This window comes from Hippoglossus stenolepis, chromosome 4 (genome assembly GCF_022539355.2).
Source record: "Hippoglossus stenolepis isolate QCI-W04-F060 chromosome 4, HSTE1.2, whole genome shotgun sequence".
Taxonomy (NCBI): Eukaryota; Metazoa; Chordata; class Actinopteri; order Pleuronectiformes; family Pleuronectidae; genus Hippoglossus; species Hippoglossus stenolepis.
This window is the reverse complement of record NC_061486.1, coordinates 15208724-15234417: the sequence shown is the minus strand read 5'-3', so window position 1 is coordinate 15234417 and position 25694 is coordinate 15208724. Positions and strand designations below refer to the sequence as shown.

The 25694-nt window shown below is 44.5% G+C and overlaps 1 protein-coding gene across 8 annotated transcripts in view; it reads right to left on the bottom strand.

The window, feature by feature from the left end:
- Nucleotides 1-25694, bottom strand: part of mecom (MDS1 and EVI1 complex locus) — a 140135-nt gene that overhangs the window by 9280 nt on the left and 105161 nt on the right. The window contains exons 1-10 of one of the 8 annotated variants that reach the window (XM_035155198.2): nt 19745-20319; nt 18009-18143; nt 11117-11219; nt 10909-11022; nt 10170-10281; nt 9880-10027; nt 9553-9733; nt 5239-6622; nt 4933-5023; nt 3596-3622 (exon numbers count right to left, since the gene is read on the bottom strand). In XM_035155198.2, coding sequence (XP_035011089.2) covers nt 3596-3622; nt 4933-5023; nt 5239-6622; nt 9553-9733; nt 9880-10027; nt 10170-10281; nt 10909-11022; nt 11117-11165 — 2106 coding nt within the window. In that variant the 5' untranslated portion in view covers nt 11166-11219; nt 18009-18143; nt 19745-20319. Of the gene's footprint in view, nt 1-3595; nt 3623-4932; nt 5024-5238; nt 6623-9552; nt 9734-9879; nt 10028-10169; nt 10282-10908; nt 11023-11116; nt 11220-18008; nt 18144-19744; nt 20320-25694 lie in introns of those variants that run through there. The other 7 variants (XM_035155191.2, XM_035155192.2, XM_035155194.2 and 4 more) reach the window with 7 other exon arrangements.

Genomic DNA, 25694 nt, shown 5'->3' with positions numbered 1-25694 from the left:
GTACGTGAGCATGTGTGACACTGATTCATAACTTTGATATAAAACAAAAAAACACACTATTCATCTGTTGTCTAGAAAGCAGGTGTAAAACTTTATTCGTGTACTTCATCCAACTCTTGTTTCTAATGTACACACGTACAGTGGGCACATAAACACACACATACACACACATATAGGATTAAGGACCGCAGCCAATCTACTAATGAAGCTGAACGTTTGCTTTCATCACGATACTCTCTGAGGAGATATGTATACTTGTCAGTTGGTCTGCGCACGTATGTGTGTGTGTGTGTATGAATGAGAAACTATGTACCGCATGGTGGTCGCTGATTAATTACCATCGATGTATGTGAAAGAGAAAATATATGTGTGAAAGAGAAGAATGTATTCGTAATGCATGTGTGTGTAGTGTGTGCAGGCACGGGAATTTTGTGTGCGCGCGTGCGATTGTACGTGCTTAGTGTGTATCTGTGTGTGTGTGTTGTCAGATACATGTCTGTGTTTCTGTGTGTGTGTGTGTGTGTGTGTGTGTGTGTGTGGGATAGAGGAGTGATTCATGTCCACTGCTGGGCTGTAAACCATTCTGTGCACAATGTGGGCAGACAGCACATTCGTCAATATGAAAGATGTTGACATTACTGATCAAGGGCCAGACATGGGTAATAATGATATCGCTGTGCTGAGAGGGGCGGGATGGGGGAGGAGCGGGGGCTGGAGGGGGAGGAAGGGAGAACTGGAGGGAGGGGCGGGGCGAGGGGTCCCAGTAGGCCGCGGGGCCTGTCAGCCCATCTCACACACACACACACACACACACACACACACACACACACACACACACACACACACACACACACACACACACACACACAGAGGAGTTTCACCCCCTTCGTTTTCTTAAGGGGCCACACAAATTTGCATTATTTTGCGTGTATTGAATTTTCAGCCTGTTTCTTATTCTTATTTCAATAAGGCAGCAAATCAATGGTGATTCGGGTCCTCCACCAGAGCCCTGCTCCGACTCTGACATTCCATCTCCTGCTTTCACCCCCTGTCACTCTCAGGCTGCACGCCAAGATGGAGCGCACCGAGGGGAAAAGCACAGAGAGGAGGAAGAGAATCAGAGAAGAAGAGTGATGAAGGACGAGACGATAGGGGAGTGAAAGAAAGAAAGAAAGAAAGAGAGGGAGAAAGAAAGAAAGAAGAGAGTCTGGGGAGAGGAGAGGAGGGCTGATGGATGGCGGCGGGGCCTGGCGTTGGGAGTGGCTGATTAGGAGTGACGGCCGAGTGTAAAGTTCCTGCCGCAGCCGTCGACGTTCCCACTGAGGGAGGATGTGGAGTGTCAGGTCCGTTTGATTATGAATATGCCAATGCTGCACGCCATGAATCAAAGGCGAGAGGAGGGAGAACAGAGTGAGGGGGAGAGAGAGAGAGAGAGAGAGAGAGAGAGAGAGAGAGAGAGAGAGAGAGAGAGAGAGAGAGAGAGAGAGAGAGGGGATTGGATTGAAAGATAGGCGAGGGGTTTGCAGGGAAAGAGGGAGGTGAACTGCTTTCATATTTCTTTTGAATGTGCTCTGTGTATTTCATTGGGCTCTTTTTCAGGCACCGGAGTGAATGCTCAGTTTGTCTGCCTTAGTCAATGAGAAGCCATAACTCTTGGGAACATTAAGGCCCCTAAAGCTGTCGACAGTATCGAGCCCGTCTGATAAGACACTTTTTTAGAGTTCAAACGACTCCATTCCCTCCACTGGGGGATTTCTGATCCCAGCTCAGCCCACTCGTGCTGCTGCACTCTATTAAGAGTTTAAACTCACACCTCTGGTCAACATTTACCTCTGTATCCTTTACATTTAGAGATATTTGTATGCCTCTATGTCGTGGAATGCATCCTCAGTGTATCCTATGTTTCGTTTGTCCTTTACTTTTAAATGATGTTGTATTATTTGATGTCATGTTTTTCATTTTGTATTATATCATTTGCTGTCTTTGATTTGAACAAAATTATATTAATTTTCTTCTTGTCTTTGATATCTGTATTCCAGCTTTAAATTTTTTCCTCCTTATGGATGTTTTAAAAGGTGCAGTATAAATAGAGTTATTATTATTATTACTGTTACTTAACATGGTTACAGGGTTTTGGCAAATACCTCCACCAAGGATGTTGTTTTTAAGTCTCAGCAAAAACCACGAAACCAATTTCCAAGATTTCTGTTCCATGTTTCCGTTTTCAACATTTCATTTTAACCTAACCCTGCAGAATTAAAATGTGGATCTAGTGAATTTAAATGTGGTTTCATAAGGGGACTGTTGGCCCCCTGACAGAGGTATGTGGCCCTCTAGTTGTTATTATTATATTGTTAATTTTAGGTGAAGAACAAGGATTTGTACATAACAATAATATATTGTGATATATTCATATTTTTCCTGTTTGGAAATATTTTTGAACCCACTGCTGTATTGTCAGAAATTGTTTACGGAAGCCAAATAATGCTTTTAACTTTTTCTGCAATGTTTTATTATACGTCACATTTTCGGGAAGTATTTGGGAAGTTTCTCTAAACCCCTCAAACGCTTTGTTTGATGTGGAGTGGTAAATGGATCACGTGTCCAATCCCACGGATTAGCTGTATTAGTGATTGAAAGTAAAGTAACAGTCTGCCACAGATCACACTTCAAAAAGGGCCCTTCTGCCACTGCTCTGGTTTTATGGATGGTGAGTCAGTGTCATTAGGCCACTGTCTGACGATGCCATGTGTGTGAAATGTTGGAATTAAACGACAGGAGGATAAACAGCTGCACATTTAGCTCTAAAGTGATTTTTCAAAGGTTTCGTACATCCCCCACCCCTACTTTGTAAAAGAGACCCCCATACACACACACACACACACACACACACACACACACACACACATCCATATACACAGACCTCCAGACCCACCCCCACCCCCCTGCAGGCAGTGTGTGAGCCTCTGTGAACTTGCTTGTTGCTGTAGCGTCGCTCTGGGACCAGCAGTTGATTGGCTATCTTCAGATGTCAGTGATGCTGTGAGGGCCTTAATTAGCGAGATGCATTCTCAGCTCTCAATTGTTGATGTTAATCGGGAACCAGATGTTTGGAGGGAGGAACCAGCCCCCCTTCTGACACAAATGTGTCCCACAGAGACTGTTACCCTTGCACTGATGTAAAGCAGCCCCCCTAAACACCACCCTCCACCCCACCACTCATCCACTCATCCAGCCCATGCCCATTTGCGAGAGCCCACTAGTCCCCAAACAAGCAAACACATATTCAGACGAGTTGAATGGAAATCCCCGCTTCAACCCTTTCATGTGAATCAGACAGCGGATACATCTAGATGTAGATGTGAGATGTAAACAGATCAAAAAGCAACGCACAAATACTTAGGAAAATGTCCTAAAAGTGACACAGAAACAGACACAAGTCTAGCCAGTGCGTGGTGGTGATTGGCTGAAGCCATGCATTGCTGGGTGATGTCAGTTGTAAACTGCTATGCAGCCCATGCATTAATTAGGGGATGGGGTCTGTTTGGCAGAGGCAAAGACACATAGCACTACTGTACGTTACGGAGGAACTTACCCAAGTTCTCTGATCTGGCAAACGAAACTGAGGGAGGCGGAACAGAAGGGAGAGAGACAGCAGTCAGAACCAGGAAGTGGCGCATGAATCAACAGGTTTTGATTGGACACATGTGGACATAGAGGGGATGATGGATCTCAAAGTGATTAACTTTGAAAGAGAAATGATTGGTAAAGTTATGGCGCTGGAATTATAGGAGGCTTTAACAGTTCCCAACACTTCCTGGTGTTCAATAAGCTCATTATAGCCAGCTACAAATACAATTCCAGTATGTAATCTAAGCCAGAACTGGTTAGCAGTAAAAATTTCCTGCCAGGAAATAAAAAGCTGAATCACCAAAGGTTGAAAAAAGTTCCAGTCCCCACAGCTTTGCAACCTCTTTTATTTGATATATGGCTCAAAAGTGAGTCAGGTGACTGAAAACAAACCCCCTCAAAAGTATACAGAAGGGCCCCACGCCTGGTCTGGTTTAGGCCTTTTACCCAGGTCTGGTGTTTCTGGGAATGATTTGTGTGTCCAGACATCATAAAGTCATAAAGATGGCTTAAGCACTCTGTTAGTGTTTCTACTGATAGGACACCTCATTAAGGCGTGTTGGACGGCCATGTGGCTGCTGCAGCCTGGGCCCATGCAGCAGTCTGGACAGGGGACATAAATCAGACAAATGAAACAGCCTGTAAAAACCAGACCTGAAACGTCCAGAAAAGAAGAAAAAAAAATCATACGCCTGAGAAAGTGGTGTTTTCACTTTCCGATGGACCGTTCTCACCCGCAGGGGAAGATTGAACAAATGAATGTCAACGCAACATGTCATGGACACACGCATCCACATGCACGCACGCACATATACATATATATATATTTATGGAGTCGCACACTGGAAACACTGGCACAGAGAACCCAGGGGCAGAAATCATTGCTTTAAGAGCATATCGTTTTTCATATTGTAATCAAAGACACGTTATGGGAAGACGTGTCACAGGGTGCCCTTTCTTTCTGCCACATCTGTTTCAGATAGCCAACAATGGGCTTAGCAGGCAGTAGCTTGGATACGGCTGGAGCCACATACTAATACTCATTAATCCAGTTTGGTCAGTCCGGGACGACCATAAAACCCACAGAATGATAATATATATTGACTGATTTACTGTCAGGCTGTTGTTACATCTGCAGCTATAGAAAGCTAACAGTCATAACAGTGATGTCGCCAAGGTGAGATGACACAAATCATCAATTTACAGCCACTGTGAACTGGAATGGGCACGACTTACCAAGAAATACCCATTGAAATAAGGTCTGTTGCTGTCTGTTTAATCAATGTTACAATCAGAACGTACCTGTGGATGGAAGAGGAAGCCAGGTGCTGGCCGCATGTACTTGTCTTTCAGAGTCTCAAACGGATCGCTCATTCTCCTCTTCTCAACCCTGCTAATAGTAGATTTCTATCAGTTATTATCGCAAGCACAGCAGCAAATACACAATGTACACTTACATTCAGTAGTTCAAAATATTACAGTTGGCAATTATATGATAGTAAATGACACCATTTAAAGTATGTTATCTTTTTCATGCTTTTTCATAGCACAAATGGTTAACAGTAGTTTGTTGTGGAGTTTACATTAAGCTACTGGGAATAACAATACCTGTAGATGGGGTCCATGAAGAATGGGGTGGGCCTGGCATGCTGTAAGGAGGTGTCTGCCTTTGGGATCTCCACCGCTCCCTTCTCTTCTTTATAACCGAGGCTCTTCTTTGTCTCCTCCTCTCTTGGATTCCGTCCGCGGCCCCTGCTCCCCAGACTCAGGTCCAGCGGCTGATCCTGACCACGAGAGTTGGAGGCCTCTGGTTTGGAGGGAGCGAATGGAGCTGACTTTTCCTCCTTTCTCTTGGTAGTAAGGTCAAATGGTGACTCGGATGAAGATTTGCTCTGGGCCTTCTTGCCTTCATCTGCCGGAGACTGGGGCTCGACCTTTAGGGCTGGAGGTCTGAGGTCCCTGTCTGGGAAAGGGTAAACTGGAGGAGAGAAAGCTGGGAAGAAAGGCAGAGGGAACATGGAGGGGTAGGGCAGAGTCCCAACCTTCTTGTCCTGCAGGCCAACCAGCCCTGTGGAGCCAAAGTACTTCTCAGCAATTGAGGCAATGGCCTTAATAGAGTCATTCACAGCCCCAGTTACAGCTGTGTGCTCGTCCAGCGAGGGTGGGATGAGGGAAGGGCCTGCAAAGTCTTTGGCAGCACTGCTGCCTGTCAGGCTGGGGCTCTGGGGGCCTCCCTCACTGGCCTTCCTTTTGGGGCCTTTTCCATTTTCTCGAGCAGCCCCCCTCTCCCTGTCACTGTCCATGTCACTCTCCAGCTCGGAGCCTGATGTGCTCTCCAGATCACTTCCGCTGGGCGTGCTGACATCGTCCAGGTCGCTGCTCTCGGACTGGTCACTCTGTTTGATTCGCTGCTTTGTGGAGGATGAGCTCTGAGTATGGAGCTCTGAGGCCGTCATCTGACTGCCAGGTGAACCGCCATCCTTACGGAGAGCTTTGAGGAGCTCTCGGGACTCCTGACAGCCAGGGCTCGGAGGCAGCAGTGGACTCTTACTTAGCTCTACACCAGGCCCGACAATAGATGCATGTGTTGGTTGCCTGATAGAAGAGGTGGTGGCAGGAATGAGCTGTGGCCGGTGGTAGAGTCCAGAGGGGAAGAGACCGGGGAAGCTAAAAGGAAATGCTGGGGCAGCAGGGAAGGTAAGGTGACGACTGGCCCCGAAGTAATCAGCCAATCCAACACCGCCATGGCCCATCGCCAGAGCTGATTTGTCCAAGCCAGGGGCGCCAGGGAGTGACATACCCTGGGCAAACAATCCCCCTGCAGTGAAATGGTTCTTTCCTTCACAGAAGCGCCGATGCTTGTTGAGGGAGGATGTGGTGCTGAACATCTGCCCACAGTCCTTGCACTTGATTTGTGTGCGACAGTCAGCATGCATGCGTTTGTGGCGGCACAGGTTAGAGAACTGGGTGTAGGACTTGTGGCATACCTCGCCTGCAGGGACACGGAGACAGACATAGAACGTATTGGTATGCAACAAAAAACAGACACAAAAGCACAATAACATCACATGATATGACATCTCTTGTTAACATGATTCAGGCTGGTTGAAGCTGAGGCAGAGGAAATAGAGTATGAATGATATTCCTGTGTTCCCATCAATACTCTGACAATGGATTTCCAGCACAATAAGGAGGAGAGGTGTGTCCAGATCCTGGCATTGTAAGTGAATCTGTTTGGTTGATGGTGTGAGTCAGTTGCTGCCACTCATCACCTGCACATCAAACTGAATTCCCAGGCATCTCCAGGCCCATTGTCCTCCCAGGGACGCTCCCAGGGAGTCAGTAAACAATCACACACATAAGCAGGCACATTCACAAAATATTCACATAACACAGAGAAACTGAATCACACACACAGGCATGCAGACAAACAGATACACACACACTCGCACACATTCTCGGCCGCATGAAGTACAATGGCTCTATTTTAAGTTTGTGAAGGAAGCGGAGTTGAATGAATCCTATCCTGCAGTCCGGTTCCCAGGGACAGGTCTCACGTCCTCTACTGCCCCTCTTCCCTCTTCCCCCTCCGGGCCACTCCTGTCACCCCCTCAGCCCCCTCACCTTGTCCCCATAGCTAGGTCCCTGTTGTCCTGAGCTAAGTGACCTTCCCACAGTCCACCCCTGTATTCCGTCACTATGTCAGTCTGACCCTGGAAGACGTACAGTGACAATACCCGGCCTCAAGTTATCTGTCGCCATTATTAATCTGTCAAAATGATCTACAACCAAATGAGGATTTGTTTCAATTTACAAAGAGGGGTGATAGCGAAGCACTGGTATCTGCACAAGTATTGTTTTCACATGCCCTTTCCTATTGCTTCTCTTGTAAAAGCCAAGAATATAGTTAATGAAAAAGGCCACGGGTCTTTGTTTGCCCCCCTTCTATAATATAGGATGTTTTACAGATCAGAAACTCTACATGAGACATTTCAAATAGACGTAAACCTACTATTTCATGAAGCAGCAAGAAGCCGCTCTGGATGATTGATTTTGCTTCACAATGTTATTAGATCTTCAGTATGAGGATAAGGAAGTGGTTAGGCTCACACTGTGATTACACCTCTGCATACTTTGGATGCCTTCCAATCTCAAGGTGCACAAGAGGCAATTTAAGGAGATCGACAGGAAGAGCAGGGGAAAAGTATTGTGGAAACAGATTTACATAAAACACCCCAGAGAAAAGCTAAACAGGATAGTTTGGGCCAGGAGTTAATGTCATCTTATTTCTTTTCTTTTTTGGTGGATTCTTTTGATTTTCTTCTCAGGAAGTTTCTGTCTTGCAAAGCAGATGAAGGAATTATATTAATACTTTTACACTGATTAAAGCAACTTAGGCAAGTTAGGTTTTGAAAAACTGTATCACAGTTTGGCAACACAAATAATGATTCTAACGGAATACAAATAATAATTAAAAGTGTGTGTTGCAGGGTGTAGCTGTATCCATCTCTCCATATCCTCTCTCTCTCTCTCTCTCTCTCTCTCTCTCTCTCTCTCTCTCTGTGTGTGTGTACAGCCAAATGGGAAGGGAAAAACTGCAAGAAAAAAAGGCCCTGCACCATAAATCATGTACTTGTGACATTTACAGACCAACAACGCAACTGCATAACACACTGAGTGTGAGACCTGACTCACGACACATGTGCATTCATCAGCTGTTAATAAACTGTAAGAAAATATTATAAACACATTCCTGGGAGTGGAGTGGTGGCTATGTAGCGGCTAGCTGAGTGTCTGAATTAATAACCCAGCAGGAGCTCCTCTATAATGGTGAAAGTTCTGAGATACACACTCACACACACACACACACAAATTAAACACACCGTGCAGACTAACATGCAAACAGAATGACGCATGCATACAGTGTAATACTGTCTCAAAACATACGTACACACATTCGTGCCCTTAAAGAGCACTCGCACAAACAAACATCTCAGACACACACATGGTTTCTCCCAGGCAGCCGGCATGTCGTAGTCTCTATTTTTTTACACAGCACATTAGCTGTTTTCGAACCTGCATATTTTCTGCTGATTACAGCAAATGGACTCCTATTCAGAGGGAGCACAGGGAAGAGGGCCGTACATGTGGTTGCTATTTGTGAGGAATGGTGGATGTGGCGGAACGGGAGAGGAGAGTCAGAGGTCTGCAGCGGAGATGCAGTCACTACGACCTATGCATACACATGTGTGTGTGTGTACGTGTGTGTTTGGAGAGTGCGTGTATTTTGTGTGTGAGCTTGCATGTGTGTGTGCTGGTGTGTAGTGTCGGGGAAGGAGAGAACGAAAGGGGCAAAGGGTGAAGGTCATAATGCTTTAGGGGAAGGAGATGAGATCGGTGGTCTGAGGTGTTGAAAGTGTGAAAGGTCAAAATGTGTTTGGGTCTTGCAGGAGTTAGCTGAGGATTGTGTGTGTGTGTGTGTGTGTGTGTGTGTGTGTGTGTGTGTGTGTGTGTGTGTGTGTGTGTGTGTGTGTGTGTGTGTGTGTGTGTGTGTGTGTGTGTGTGTGTGTGTGTGTTAGCTGCAGCATTAACAGCCAGTCAAGCTGGGTCACTGTGAGGTTAAACCAAATGGGATTGATTCAAATGTTTAAATGCTGCCATCCCCATAGCAGCAGTGTGTGAGAGTGCTGATGCAGATGTAACTGGGTGACTCTTGACTCTAAAGAAATGGTGCTGCCACTCTAAACACAGCTACTCTATCGACCACGTGTAATCCCTGCAGAGCATTACATGACCAACACGTCAGCTGAGGAAGGATAGACAATATAGTTTTGCAAAAAAATATAACATTGTGTTCTATTAAAGGCACGTCACAAGCAGTCATTGTTATTATTATTGTTATAACGTACTGAGGAGACTTACATAGGTAGGGTCTTAGTGACTTACACATGAAGGGCTTGACACTGCTGTGGATGTGCTTATGCTGCTTGAGGCCAGAAGACGTAGCGAACGTCTTGCCACAGTCAGAGCAGGCGTGGGCCCGAGCCCCGACGTGCTGCGAGCGGATGTGCCTCTGCAGGTTACTGGGGTCTGTGAACACCTGCTGAGGGAAGGAACCACACAGACATCGGGCGGAGTTATTATCTGCTTCTTAAAGCGTTAAGAAATAATTCACACCTACTATACAAACTAAACAGACCTGTAGACAAATACACAAAAACGTAGCCCCTTCAAAAGTCATCACTTTACCTTTGAGCAGTTTTCACATTCGTAGTGCTTGCCACTGTCATGTGACATCTGATGTCGGATCAGGTTTGATTTCCAGTTGAAGGCCTTGGGGCACTGGTCACACTTATACTCCCTCTCATCAGAGTGGGACAGAATGTGGCCCTCAAGGCTGCAAGGGACAGAAAATATGGATTTATCAGTATATGGAGAAGTTTCTTTCCTATCAGCTCTCCGCATGCATCTGGAAATGAAAGTTGCAAAATTTCTCTCAAAATTAATAAATTATTTGAGCGCGTCAGCTGCTCACTCACGTCTGAGCATCAGGGAAGACCTGGTCACACTCCTTACACTCGTGCAGACCGTGGGACAGGTGGAGCGGTCGCAAGTCTTGAGGTTCCTCTGCATTCAGGTCACTGTCCCCTCCTAGATTCATCAGAAAAAGGTTAATCCAAGCAGGACCACTCTTTAAACGTATATATACCCTATACTGCAGAAGAAATCTGGATCTTTCTTTAAGCTTATGTATCAGATATATTTCAAAATTCATGCAGCCTGCAGGTGGTGCAAGTTAACTTAAAAATACAAATGATATAAGAATGAGCTGTTTGGGTGCATGTTTGCTGTCTTTAATAATTGTCTATATCATTACATAGATGATGTAGGTAAATATGATTCACACTCATGCTGTGAGTGTGAATCATACAGTAAATCTGCTACAACATGCAGAGTTTTACATCAATGCATTACCTGTGTAGCACAGTGGTCGTGATGGTTTCAATGGAATCATCTACCAATATTTTGGTTTTTAACGTTTTTCACATGCAGTTTTCTTTCACTCTACACTTACTTAAAACTAAATGCTCTTAATGCCAGTTTTTTTACTCTTCTTTCCACAGTGTATTACTGTGATCTCCTTTTCAGAGGCTTACATCATTAGTGTCATGTTCTCCCAGCCAGATTCTAAACATCCTTCTTGTCACTCTTCACTATACCCACTGTTTACAATGACATGAAAATAGTCCCTCTTTTCAAAAGAATAAGAAGTCAAACCTGGGTTAAGGAAGGAGGAGGGGGGCATCCCACACGGCTGCTTCTGGTGGTCCAGCAGCTGGTTGCGGGACTCAAAGAGCTGGTCACAGTCCTCACAGCGGTACTGCCTCTCCTCTGCAAGGTGACAGGGAGGGGGGGACAATAGCTGTGTAATGAAGTATGTGTTGCTTTAGATTTGAACAGAAATGTGTATTTGTGTGGTGCGTACCGTGAATATCAGGAGCCATGGTATCACATGAATACTCTTCAGCCTTCATGAAAAGTAGCAGCTCCTCACCGGGGAAAATCTCTCTGGTGACTTTGTAGAAGATCTGCAACACACACGCACAGGGATTATGATTTAAAGTTAAAGGTCAAACAAAAAAGTGTAGAGGTCAACATTTTAATATGTGCAGAATTTGACATTTTGCCATTTGCCTTCGATGTTGTAGGTTTTTTCGTCTTTTGCAATGTGGGCTTAGCAATCAAATCTCTAAACCAGCGGAGGTCACTTTGGGTAGCTCTTGGTACCATTAAAATACACACACATGCAAATTGACTATACAGTTGTGTTGGGTATGATTGTTATACTTGCACCACTACAACTACACACACACACACACACACACACACACACACACACGCACAGAAAACATACACATGAAAATCCCCACACTCATTAACTTGTAATTAATCATCACGTAAAACATCCATCTACACGGAAACAAAGTGGAAGTGCGAACAGCCATACTGCAGAATAAATATACCGTCTTATAAGTAGAATACACACACACACAAGCACACACACACACGCTAACTGGACTCTCCCATAATGCATGTAGTTGTCAGGAAGCCGCCAAGAAATGTGTGGAGAGCAAGAATGGTGATAAACTGCAAAAATAAACAAGCTGTTGAAAAAAATGCACTGCGTTAAGTGAGTATTTCGATGATGGATGAAACTCACAGTGAGATCATTTTAAGAACTAACATCACTTCTATGTGCTCATTAAATACAGCACAACTCCACGGAATGCTCCTACGTTAAAAAGTCTGCATTTCTACATAAAAAGACAGATTAGAAAACCAGAATAGATTGCATACAGATTATGGAATCACGCTGCTGCTAAATATTTGGCTGCATGCAGACAGGGTCAGTCATTTTAAAGAATCAGCTGAAAGACCCTGGGATTGCGGCGCACTTCCCATGGACACACAATAGCCTTTCTCTGTGAAACAATCAGACATGGCGTTATTTTTGGCATGCTTTTGGAAGTTTAACATATTAGTTTCCTCTGCCACATAGACGTTACAATGATGACAGAGGAATTCATTAGAAATGCAATAGGAAGGGACCCCCCCACCCCCTACCCTTCCTGGGGGCTTCTGGGAAGGCATGGGTCGCAGGTACACCGCTCATTAAGGGAATTTCTGGCCGTAGCACAGCTAGACCACTAGAGCCACAGCGGCTCCACAGAGGGTTTTGATAAATATCTCGGTCACAATAAAAGATCGTGATGTATTCTGTCGACTATTCTATAAATGTCTGTGACATTGTTCTAGCTTCTGGCAAATGATATATTATATATCATTTTTTTGTGATTCACTGAGGCACAGGAAGTTTCATAGACTTGGGAGTCACTGGGGTAAAGGGAGCAGAAGTCAATAGTAAGCAGAGTCTGGCCAAGGCAGATCGCTTGGATATCAATAACGGAGGATGAATGGATGCACTGCAACTGATTTGATGGAAGCATAAACGCATCTAAACCTGGAGAGACATGTTGCATGTAAATTATTAACAACTAATTGACTTAATCCTAAAAAATATTCTTCTTTTTAATCTGCCTTTGGAGGTCTCTGTGGACCAACAGAAGGGTCGCAGTCATTAAACTCTTCGCTGTTTTCTTGTTCTGGTCAGATACAGAAGTGTCAATCGCATTAGTATAAATATAAAGAGAACTGAGCAGTGAGGTTCTTAACAGCAGCTTTAGTCACTGACAAACCCAACTCCTACGTCTGTCTCCACCGCAGACACACAAATGAGCAAACATTCATGAAGCACACATATGCAAACAGACACATTCTCTTTCCTGTGTCTGTCACCTCTGTAAGGCCACAAAAATATTGTGATTCAGAGACAATCAGGCAGCGGCTCAAACAGACACGAGCGTCTGCAGGGATTCCGCTCGGAGAGACTGATACCGAGGCTGGAGGAGGGAGGCTCTTTGGAAAGCTACCAGGGCGTGGACTGAGGCCTCGGAACATAAAACTTAATGGATGCTGTCAAAACCACTTTGTTCATAAACACAAGAGCACGAGTTCAAGGTAGAACGCAACTATAAGTCTATAATTTCTGTACGTTTCAGAAATAACGGGGGGTAATTAAGAAACATATGTCGAAGTAGTGGAGAAGAGCATCAGCGAGAACCTGAGTTTGACCTTTGATTGCTCTCTTTAAGTGATCAATAAACATCTGTAGCTCTGTTTCTCTGTCTACATGAGGAGACGTATTTTGGCATAGAGTTAGTGACTGACCAGAAACGGGAGGGTAATTACAAATATGACGGGAATTACCCAAAAAAGCTCTAGCCCTTCCCACGAGGGGTCGCTATGGATAAACAGTGAAAACACACACATAGATAAACAAACACACAGCGAGTCATACTCTGCTTGATCATAAAGAGGTCCTCCTTAAAGCAGGTCATGGATATGCCAACAACAACTAAACACACACACACACACACACACACAGACACAGACACACACACAGTGGCTTAAAATAGCAGGTTACTCTGTATACTGGTCGTCTTGGTTCCAGCTGTGGATGGCAGCTGCCACAACGTAAAGGTCATTACTTATTCTCACTGCAACCAAAAGCAACATCAAAATTATGATTTCACTTTATATAACTTCATGTTTTGACCACTTATCTCCCTCACTCACTCACTCACTCACTCACTCACTCACACTCACACACACACACACTCTGTCAAAGGTTATAACCACGAGAGGATCAGAGGCCACAATCGTACTGCTTTGTTACCTTGACACCATTAGTCATTAGCAAAGTAAACACAGTCACATTTTCCCCCGGTCGCACCCTGTTGGCCGACTCCTCGCTCACACAGAGCTCATTGGACAGGTATGCCATTCACTGACGCTGCCCTGCCAAGATGAACTCTTGAATCTGGGCACTGCCCTTGGAGCAAAAACTCAATGTCTTGGAAAAGAACGTAAAGTATAGCTTCACATTTCTAGCATTAAAAAAAAGCATTAGATACAACAATATGCTTCAAAAAGGCTTAGACAAGTAATCCAATAACACTGTTTGCATGACGTTGCATGTCCACATGTGTTGTGACCTCCCTGCTGCTGACAGGGTCGTGCAACATGTACAGTGTGTTTGGCAGTCCCCATCACTTGGCATCTAAATGAATCCTCGATAGCAGTGAAGAGCCGCAGCACACAATGCACAGCTGGTTCCAGCAAACTGGACGAACGTGTGAAGAAGCCAACGTCGTTCTGCTCACGTTGGACTGAGCTGTGGGAAAGTGACCTTTTGAAGAAGCAGAAACGTTCTGGTATCTCATAAAGGATGAATCACCAATGTTTACCGTTCCAAGCCAAAAATATGAAAATGTACTTTGTTGCAATCTATATACAAGCCACCTCTTTTTTTCAAAACCATGAATTCCAGATTCTTTTCCCGAAACGTGAATAAGCTCAGTGAGTTATGTTCACTTCACGCTTTCACCTTCAGTGTGTTTACATAGCGAATGACCGTCAGGGGGGGGGGGGTTTGCTAATTTGCCCCTCCGTCACTTCATTCCACTCAACAGCGAGTGAGAATCAATAGAGCGGATGAGATTAACGCTCATATCCCTCTGCACTGTCTTATGAGAGGCTCTTCAGGGCCTCGTTGGATGATGGTAATTACACTTTTAATCCATTTTTCTTTCAACTGAATCAGTAGAGTCCACAGCGCAGTAAAGGGTTTTTAAACCACTAATTGCTGTAATTATCTTAACGACAAAAGCACAGGGGATCATGAAGGGAATCTATGTAAAGCAATGCTCAGGCTGTAGTGTATCCAATCACATGAGAATATCAGGGGAAGTGGAGCTCTGTGTCGAAGCAGCAGGTTGCAGGCCACAGATGAAAGATTTAACTGTTACAAATGATCTTGTCCAAGTTTCCTTGTTATTTCCTGCATTTTAAGAAATGCAAGTTTCTAATTAAAAGCCAAACGTGCAAAATATCCCATTCTCTTCAGAGAGCTGTTTTCTATTTGTAAAAGAATGAATTAAACACGATTTATAGCGCGTTGAATTAACTACAGATTTCACTAACTGCAGCACCTGCCATCTCCTTCCTCTCCAGTCTTTCCTGTTTCTGTCCACTCTGCAATGTCCAATATATAAAGCAATAAAATAGAAAAGGCATTAAACTCAAGCCAACAAATTTAAATGCACTTAAATATACTGAATTTACAGCGAAAGTCGGCATCACAGAGAAACAAATATAATCTATAATTTTTCTACAATATTTCTGCAGGTGGTTTCAAAACATAGATCTTTTATACTGCGCTATGCAATCTACTAGATCTGGCAGAAAAAATAAACTGAGAGGGAGAACCAGAGGAGAAAAGCAAAGTCTTATCCCCAACATTTCCTCCAGTCAAGACAAAACAGGCCTTTTTTCCTCCCTCTCTCCTCACTCATTCATTCCTCTCTCTCCCCCCCCCCACCCCTCACCTACCAGAGATTGCTCATAAAGTTTTATGATAAACAGAACTGGGTCAGAAATAAGAGGACAGAGGCCAGCTTTACTCTCTCACACTGGCAGGCCTAAAATTGGTGCTTGAGAGGAACGAGGACTAAATAATGACCAACACACCTGGAAATTGCGGCCGTCGTGCGGCGCCCTCTCGTAATAAATCGCACAACAAATCATCTCGGCCGGATGACACTATGTGAGGAGATTTAGAATTGGTTCTGAGGGAAGATTTAGCAGATCGTGTGAGGTTGCTCCGTCAGGCCCCTCAGTGGAAAGCTGGTGACGGTGCACATATGTGTGGCCAGTGTGTAATGTGTGGTTGCGACTCAGAATTTCACTGTGGCAGTAAAAACCTGTTGGAATCAGGTACTGTGTGTTTAAACATTTCCAGCTCGGGGAGTCATCTGAACCACAGTGAACAAAAAACACAGTCCTACAGCATTTATACACACACACGTTTGTACTTCTCTCTTAGTGAGCACGCTTACTGACATAATACATTCCCTAACCTCTTACCCTAACTTTAACCATCCAAACTAAATGCACACACACACACACACACACACACACACACACACACACACACACACACACACACACACACACACACACACACACACACACACACACAAGACTTCGCACATGCATACATGTAGAAACACAGGCACTTACAGGTGTGTACACACACACTTCAAATACATAATGAAACACTTCACACACTAACAAGTCCGAGCACATAAACATGTACACAGGCACACACACCAGCACACACACACACACACACACACACACACACACACACACACACACACACACACACACACACACACACACACACACACACACACACACACACACACACACACACACACACACACACACACACACACAGACGCCCTGCAAACTGACAGCAGGTTTACAAGACCACCCCCACTTGGTCTATTCATTTTGCACCTACAGACAGCCATTGTGAGACGCTACAGTGTGTTTTCAAAAACACCAATGTCGGCCCGGAAGGCTTAAAGACACCACATTGTGCCGTGTTGTGACAGTGTGTAATACTTAACAATCACCTCATCATAGCCATGTCCGTGACCTGTCTGAGCCTTACACGGGCACCCGAGCAGAACCGCAGTGTTGACAGCGAGTCACACCTCGAGGAGAGGGCAGCTCGGGGGAAAGCTCCCTCTGCCTGATTGTCTCTTTTTCTTTTTAAACGAGAGTGGGTAAGTACTACTGGGAAGCATCTTTTCTTCTCCCCTCCCATTGTGGGCTATGTGCTCCCTTCAGTGCTTTACAGAGAGCACAGGGAAGGTGAGAGGAACAGAGACGTGTGAAGGAGGAGCAGGAGATTTGTTCACTTTTACTTGTTGGGTAAAAAGTATTTCATGACCAACGAAACCAAAATCATCATCTAGGAAATATCCACTCTACCCTGTGCCCTTTTGCCTGCTCACTTATATGTTGTGTACTTATACGTAGCTTGTGTACTTGTATGTTTACACTGGGTAGGTGGCAGAATTGACAATGAAGTTGACTTTTAAAGTGTAAATTACATTTCCAAAAGGCCACCGCTGTATTTGGATTATTGTAATAAACGTGTACTTTGTTCTGCTTGTATTTCATCGGGTGACACTCAAGCAGACCACCAGTGAGAAGTGACGACAAACACGCAACCCAGATTATGTTTTTTCATTCGGGTCAAGCCACGCTTTGCTCGAACACACGTGTCAAATAAAGTTTAGCCACTGTTGGCGCTGGGATTACTGGGGCGAACGGGCCCACACGTGCGTTCAGCACACACCTCCCCTGCACAGACCAGGTGAGCAGCAGCAAAAGGCACTGCGACATTCCTGGCATATCTGAGAGTTTATATCGCAAGTGGTACTGGGGAAGTGTTGTGGAGCGGTCCTCCTCTGATCCTGCCCTGTGGTCCTTGCACGGGCAGAAGCCAGCGCACAATTACAGAAGGAAAACACACGCACAGATAGTGAGGAGTCTCTGGTGGTGCAGCGCAGAGAGGGCTGTGGGTGTGTGGGTGTGTGGGTGTGTGAAGTGAGGTGAAGGCAGGGTGGGCCAGCCGCTCATGGGACAATCTGATTCAGATCACAATAACACCTTTTAACACAGCAGCGCGCAGACAGGGACAGCCGTCGGAAAATACAGGGAAGCCTTCTGGCACCGGAGCTGTGTTTGAATAAAAGCAGCGTGTAGCTTCAGAGGAGGACACGGCACCATGAGGGGACATCAAGTCATCCACATGTGTGTCTTCAGATCATATTCGACTCGTGTGTGTTCGCTGAAGTTGTTGGTCTGCCAGGCGGCGCGCTGCAAGTGTCTCCACGTACCTGATCATCTATCTGGCACGCTGTCAGGTTGTGCTGCGTGGCCACAGGGGCAAACTGGATGTGCTTCAGCCAGCTCCCGATATCTGGCTTGCTGGCATCCACACAAAATTTCACATGGCCTGAACCATCCAAGATCTGCAGAGAGAGAGGGAGAGAGAGGGAGGAAGAGAGATGGAAGGAGGGAGGGAGAGAGAGATCAGACTTTGATCAGTATCAGTCCAGGTTACTGTGTCCAAACACTGACTAACCACATACCTCCCACTGAGAAATAAGACTCAAATGTTAGGAGTTGGTCTGTGGCATGCAGCAACACACACACACACACACACACACACACACACACACACACACACACACACACACACACACACACACACACACACACACACACACACACACACACACACACACACACACACACACACACAGGTTTGGATAGAGGGAAAAAAGGCAATGTAATTGCTATATAATATAGAAAATAATCATGTGTATTAGAGACTGTTGGCAAAAATGATCTCCAGTATAGGCCTATATAGATATATGTATTTTATTATTATTAATTTATAAAGGAAATTACTGTAACTCTTAAAACCACAAAATAATAACAATAAATGTAAGAAAACTAAATAAAATATGCAATAAATATGTGGGCATCTTTTACTTAAAAAAAGAAAAACCTGGATAAGCTTTCAATGAATTGTGTCATTTCCATTACAGCAATAAAACTATGTAAATTTTATTGTGTTTTTCATGATTCTGAGTGACAATAATAAATCAGCACCAAAATCAGAAGGTAAAACCCCTGTAAAGCAAATGTATTTATATGTTTGGAAATAAATATATGGAATGCAACAAATAAAAGCTAATTTAAGTTCACTATCAGCTCTGGTTAATAATTATTGTATTATCATACTAATAAACGAAAAAAACGAAAAAATTTAGAAAAAGGTGCAGCTAAAAGATTTTATAGTTGCTTGTTTGAATTCGTTTTTGAAAATGCAGATTTAACGAATAAATTCTCGAAACTACCTATAATATCTGTTCTTATGGGCCTAAGGGATATACAAATTAGAAGGATCTTAACAATAATAATAATACTAGTACTCATACTAATTAAAATAAGAACGATAACAACAATAATAATAGCATCAATAATAATCAATGCTATAAATAATAACAAAGACAATAATAATAAAGGAATAAGTCTGTTGCATTGCTGTGATCCAAAACACAATTGAAAACACGTCAAGAGCAAAACAACAATAAACACAATGAAGTGAATTATTATGCAAATCGTGAGGTCAGTGGATTTACGAAATATTTACGCGACATTTCTCTGGATGGATTGTAAACAGCTTGACGTCATTTTTTTAACATGTTCATATTCATCACACAGCAGCTGTAAACTTTACAGGGAAACAAATCAACTGCAGGGAAACCGCGAGTGATAAGAAATAGACGGGAGACACAGCCGATCATGTTGGGAAGCAGAAAACTGAATCACCACTGTGTCATCTATAACCTGGCACTGAATAAATATTTGGGTTGTAGAAAGTCCTTTGTGCAGAGGAACACTGGATCTATACAAATAAACGAGCTGCAGGTCTTTTCATGAAATTAACTTAAGTTTACAAAGACACGAACAGAGAACAGCAGCTTTACTTGTCTTGTTATTTGCTCTCGGTGCAAATCGCTTCATAAAACAAACGGAGCCTCTTCGTGTGGTTTCCTCTTACCGTTGAAACTCTTGTGCACCGGCGTGTCACACTTAAAAACCTCCTGGGATAATAAGCGCGTCGTTCACCGAGAGGAAAAGTGATTCAAAAAAAACGCGGAGGATACACAATAAAACTAAAAATCGTCTCTTCTATGGCTCCTTCTCCAGTTTTTTAAAAAGTAAAAAAAAAAAGAAAGCACCAGCGTGTGGCTGTGTTTTTGTTTCGGTGTCTCTTCGCGTCCTCACTCCGCGGGACGAGTCGACTCCTCGCCGGTGCGCGCACGCTTCACCGTCCCTCGGACACCGCGCCGTGCGTAAAAGTAGATCCCCCGTCTCTCTCTCTCTCTCTCTCGCTCTCTCTCTCACGCTCTCGCGCAGTATTGTCTCGGAGACACCGCAGACTCGGTCGATCTTCCCCCTCACTGTCACGCAGACATCCGCGGGGTCGCAACTAAATCCCCTCCGGTGCATCAACACCCAGCTCCCAACTTTTCATTGTGGCTGCGCCTCGCTCGGCTCGTCCGCTCCTCTCGTGTCACCCCTCCTGTCCTGCCGCACCCAGGTGTCCTCTAGTAGCCATTCAACTTTTCTCTTCCTCTCTTCCTCCCCCACCCCACCCCCACCCCCCCCTCTCTCTCCTCGGATGATAGCGGACAGATTCGGGCGGCGGTGGTGGGGGAGGACAGGGAGGGAGGGAGGGGGGAGATTTCAAGTATCGCCCCCACTCTACTTTGCGCGTCCCGGACAGATTGTGTGATGTTTCTCTGTCATGTTTTGTCTCGGTATAAAATAATAATAATAATAATAATAATAATAATAATAATAATAATAATAATAATAATAATAATAATAATAAGGCACGTTCGTCCCTCCGAGAGAGGCGACTCTGAGGAGCACCGGGGACCGTCCTTTGCTCCCTGTCCTCCCGGGTCGGAAGCGACTCCTCTCCGCAGTAAATTTTAAAGTGACAGGGTCCGGGGTTGGAGAGGGTGAGCGGGGTCAGGGAGAGGTCGGGATGGGGCTTCTGAAGGGATGAACTGCACACACACACACACACACACACACACACACACACACTCACACACGCACAAAGACAGGCGGCACGTTTTAATGAACCTACACAAGCATCAAAGGCAAATCGTTATCCACGTGTTCCCAAAACTTTTTACACAACATATCGGCGCGGGTTCACGGACCGTTTTATGACATTATTAACCTGAACATCCCAACTGAAAAAAATAAAAAACGCTTTTCTAGTATTTATTATCAGGATCCAATGATGCGCAGCTGAGATGCATTTTAGGAACAGAATGAGACGATAAATAAATCTAATATTAATTATAGAAAATTCTCCGTATTCTCTAATTGTGTTCGTGTCATGTAACAACTACACTTGGGAGTTTCCCGCAGACCCCAAGGAAACTCCACAAGGACCATTTAGGAGTCCCTCAGCCACATTTTTGGAAACACTGACCTAATCACCTGCTTATCTGTGACGCGCACAACAAATGCTGCAGGTTGTTAAAATAAGGTAAATGATACTCGTGCACCCCCTCCCCCAAATCTACAATAAACGAACTAGGATTTTTTATTTTTAATGATCATAAAAATAAAAATAAATGAAAAAAACGGAAATGTTGAATTTGTTGGTGTTTGCATCAGTCTTGATTTTATTTATCTTTACTTTCCTCTCAGCTCTGGCCTGTGAGCGTGCACCTGCAGCGGCCCGAAGAAAAGCAGAATCTGGTGCAGTTTAAATTACATTTCTGGGCTAAAAGCTGAGCCTGAAACTGTGACGAAACACGGATTAAACCGGGATGTTCTGGTATGAAGAATAAGAAAGAAACGTGCCGGTCGTCAGTGCGCAGAAGGACTTTATTATGGCAGCTCATAAAGCCACAGAGAGGGGACAGGACTTTGGCTGATGGGAGCAGATGATGATGGATAACGCGCCTCGCTCATGTGACATTGACCTTCCTTCCCAGATAATGTCCATTGTTTTAGGTAAAAATCGCGGCGCAAATGTGCACGAAGGACAGGAAAAAAAAATTACGTGTAAATATGGCAGGGACCCCGCCACCGATTCCCATCGTCTCGCTCAGCTTCTTGAGAACCGAGGAGGGACCCCGGTCCGCCCCGGTCATTGATTTCCTGCCTCCCTTCGACTTGTCCATTGTTGGAAGCCTTTTTAATTTAGCCATAAATTGGGAAAGCTCAAGTCGAATGAGCTGTTCTATTTTCTTCCTGTCAGGATGAGGGATTTGTTTTATGATGCATTGTGTATTAAATACAAGTAATCTGGGAAAGTGATTGCTCCATGGCTTCTCTGGCCCTGATAGAGAGAGAAGGAGAGAGGAGAGAGGGGTTCGAGCTCTTTTTACTTGCTTTCTTTTTTTTTCTCTCTTCTAAATACGGAGAAAATGTCTGAAAAAAGAGGATAAGTACGCAGGGGTTTTGTGGCTTCACGTGGGGGTAAATTGGGGGTAACTGTGGCGGGACCCCCTGAGCCTGCATGGCCCACTAATATGAAGACATGCTTGCAGTTATTTCCCCCTGCCAGGAGATGGCGGGCTCAACTGAAATGAAACTTTTTTTAAACTAAAATATTTGAATTCATAGTTGAACATTTAAGTTGACAAAAACCACAGTTAATCATGATTGCATTTGCTTTTGTCATGTAGTGAACACCGCTAAACATAATCTGTGCATTTCAGGAAAAACTGCGTGCATCTAAGAAATAAAGTTTGATTATTTGAATATGTCTATTTATGATGCTATAATAAGCAGTTGCACTATTTTTCATCCCCACAAGCAGGTTTGTGAGTTTTAAGGGTCATAGGTTTCAGATTTAAGAAAATTGGCAGCCATAGCCAAAAAAAAATCTAACTTTCTAAGTGGATCACTTTTGAGCTGTGAATCTGACTTGTTCAGCTTTCTGACTTACTATATTGGGATGGGGGGGGGGGGTCTGTAATTTCTCTGTGAATTGCAGCACCAAACATCTACATTAATGTGTCAGGTTAGCTGGACGGTGCCATGAAGGATTCAGCTGCACAGGAGCTTTGAATATATAATCACCTGAAGTGAGCGGCTATAAAAGCTGGATGGAGGGGAATTTAAAACACTTTGTTCATTTGTTAATAAATGAATGATGTTCGAGGAGGCATGGCTCTTTTTATTATTATTATTTATTCCAGCAATCTGCCATAAACACTGTTCTGATGTTGTGAGATGAAACAGATCTATTTAATGTGAATTATACCACGCCTTTATCATAATGATTTTGACATGCTGCTGGAGAGAAAAAGCTGTTTATCAACAAATTACAAAGACAAACACATGCAGGCTGCAGGGTATGTTAGTTCCGACTGTATCATATACCACACAGCATTTCATACTTATTTAAATGGCTCTTAAAACGTACAGCATCCGGATAATGTTTAGTGCCGAGGCTTTAAAGTGCTGTGAAATTTTTTTAAAAGGAGGTTCAATTGCTTATAATGGGCCCGTGGCTTATTTTGCTTGCAGGCTTTCTTGTTTGTTTTTAGGAGATCAGTCACACACACACACACACACACACACATACACACACAAAACGATTCATACACAAATAATTTTTATGATCAATAGCATCTCATTTGTTCTGAGGTTCAGCTTTGAATAACTTTGCAGCAATATTAATTTTTTTCTGGTACAGAAAATAAGATTGCCTTTAGCACCATGCATGTAATGTCAGATCAGACCATGCATGCTGGAGGAGGAGAAGAAAAAGAAGAAGAAGAAGAAGAAGAAGAAGAAGAAGAAGAAGAGGGGGGATCCCCGAGTGGGTTGCAAACTGACTCCATCCATGCATCGAGCTGCTGCAGAGCCGTGTGCCCGCTGCAGAGCTCTGAGAGGGGGCCACATGGAAACAGGGCGCGCAGGCCTGTGTGGTGGTGCATTCCAGCACATCCTCCAGGAGAGCGGAAAGAAAAAGAGAAAAAAGCACCCAAAAAAAGAGAGGAGAGAAAGAAAAATATCGCAGCCAAATCCACATGAAATAGTTCCACCATTCACGGCCGAGACCTCCCATTGACACCGGCGCAAAGCTGCATTAAGTCTCCATCATGCCTCTGTATACACGCGCCCCCCTTGCTGCATGCACATTTAATTTTTGTGCTTTTAATGTGGGCCGATTCAATCAAGTGGTAAAAAGCTCATTTGCAGCTCAAACAGAACAGTTAACCTACAGTTTTGCGCAACTTTTTTTCTTCTGCTTCTCTTTCAATTACCACAACCCCTCAGCCAAGATTAGACGCAATACAATACAATAAGTGTGTGGCCTGGAGTTCCACATATATTCAGGGGACAGACATGGTGTGTCCACATACAGCCCAATTACCATTAAAACAGGACCAGAGGAAATGAAAGGGGAAAAATGTAAATAAAAAATTTCCTCGGCTCTGGAAGTAGGCCCGTTGTGAGCGCGGCGTGTTAATCTCCACCTCAGTAATTTGGTTTTGCGGGAGAAGACAGAAGCCCTGCTGCTGTGCCCTGCACTTCATAAATCACTGCTTTATGTGGACAAGGTCAGACCCCCCAAGCCCACCACCACCTCCCTCCTTCCCTCCTGCCTCTAGTTGCTGGGCCGGGCCCCCCTCCCGGCCCTCCTCCTCCGCCATGTTTACCCGGCCGTCAGGGGGCTCTCAGGACCAGACCAGCTCACTTCTAATTACTTTGGATTATTTTCATTTGCCGGGGGTCAGCCAGGCATTCCGACAGAGAGGGAGAAAGAGAAAAAGAGAGAGGGATGATTTCTTGACAAATTCTGCGGCCTGCAGAGGAACAAGCCCCCGAGCAGCAGCTTGTTCGGTTTTGTCTGTTCTCCACATCTAGCTGCAGTGACAGCTCAACCAGAGCATTGCGTAGAGATTTCCATATATCATTTATTTCAGTCATACCCTAAAAGATTACACTTTTTATCTTATCAATAGGGGGCTTTCTTCTCGTGGTGTGAAGGAGCCCATTTGTATCCACGAGGGCATTTGTATTCCTTCCGTCAAGTTTATGAAGACAAGTGTCAATATTGGAACAAGGCGGAACATCACAGGACATGATGCTCGCTTGAGAGGATTTATGAGAAGACATAAACTATCTAATCTCATTTAGCAGCTTCAGAGCAGGAGTGACAGGGGCCTTTTACACAGGGATACTGCATATTGTGGAGCTATAGCTGCAGATCAATAAAGAGAAAGAGAAAATAGAGAAAGGATTTGGAATTATATCCATTCCATGAAAAACATCAACCAAAAAAAAACAATAATATCCACCCAGTGAGCGTTGTAATCTGAAGTGCAGATGCAGAAGTGCTGGATTAAATGGTGCAAATACACTCATCTCTGTATCATGGATGTTTAACTAGAATAAATGTGATGTTTAGCGGCCCCTCGATGGGAATGAGATATATCGTTGCTTGTGCTAAAATCAACACTGACAGCAGGAATGTCGGGACGTGACCAGGCACTGCAACAGGACATGCTCAGTCAATTATAAAGAGCAGCAAAGCAAAGCAAAGCTACTGTTAAAAAATGCTTTGAGCATCCCGGCGGAAGGCGTGGATGCAAAGATGAAGCTTGTGGGAAATGCAAATTTCAAATTTCCGTTTAACGATGATTGGCAACCAAACGTGTGCTGTTGTTCCTTGAGGAGCAGTACCTGGAATGTGGCTGCAGTTGGGGGTCTTCGAAAAGGGTGGGGGTGATGTATAGAAAGTAGCACAGGCTGTGGTAATCACAGACACTTCCTTCGCCTAGCCTCATGCACACAGGGCCACACTGTATGTGGGCTACGGGGTGCGATAAAGCCGCGCAGGGGGTCAGAGGTCACGTTTTCCGAGCATAAATTCAGCGGGCGCATGGCTCTTATGCACACGAGACAGGCTGGAAACTTAAACAACCCCCACCGCCCCACCGCCCCTCCGTCCCACTCCA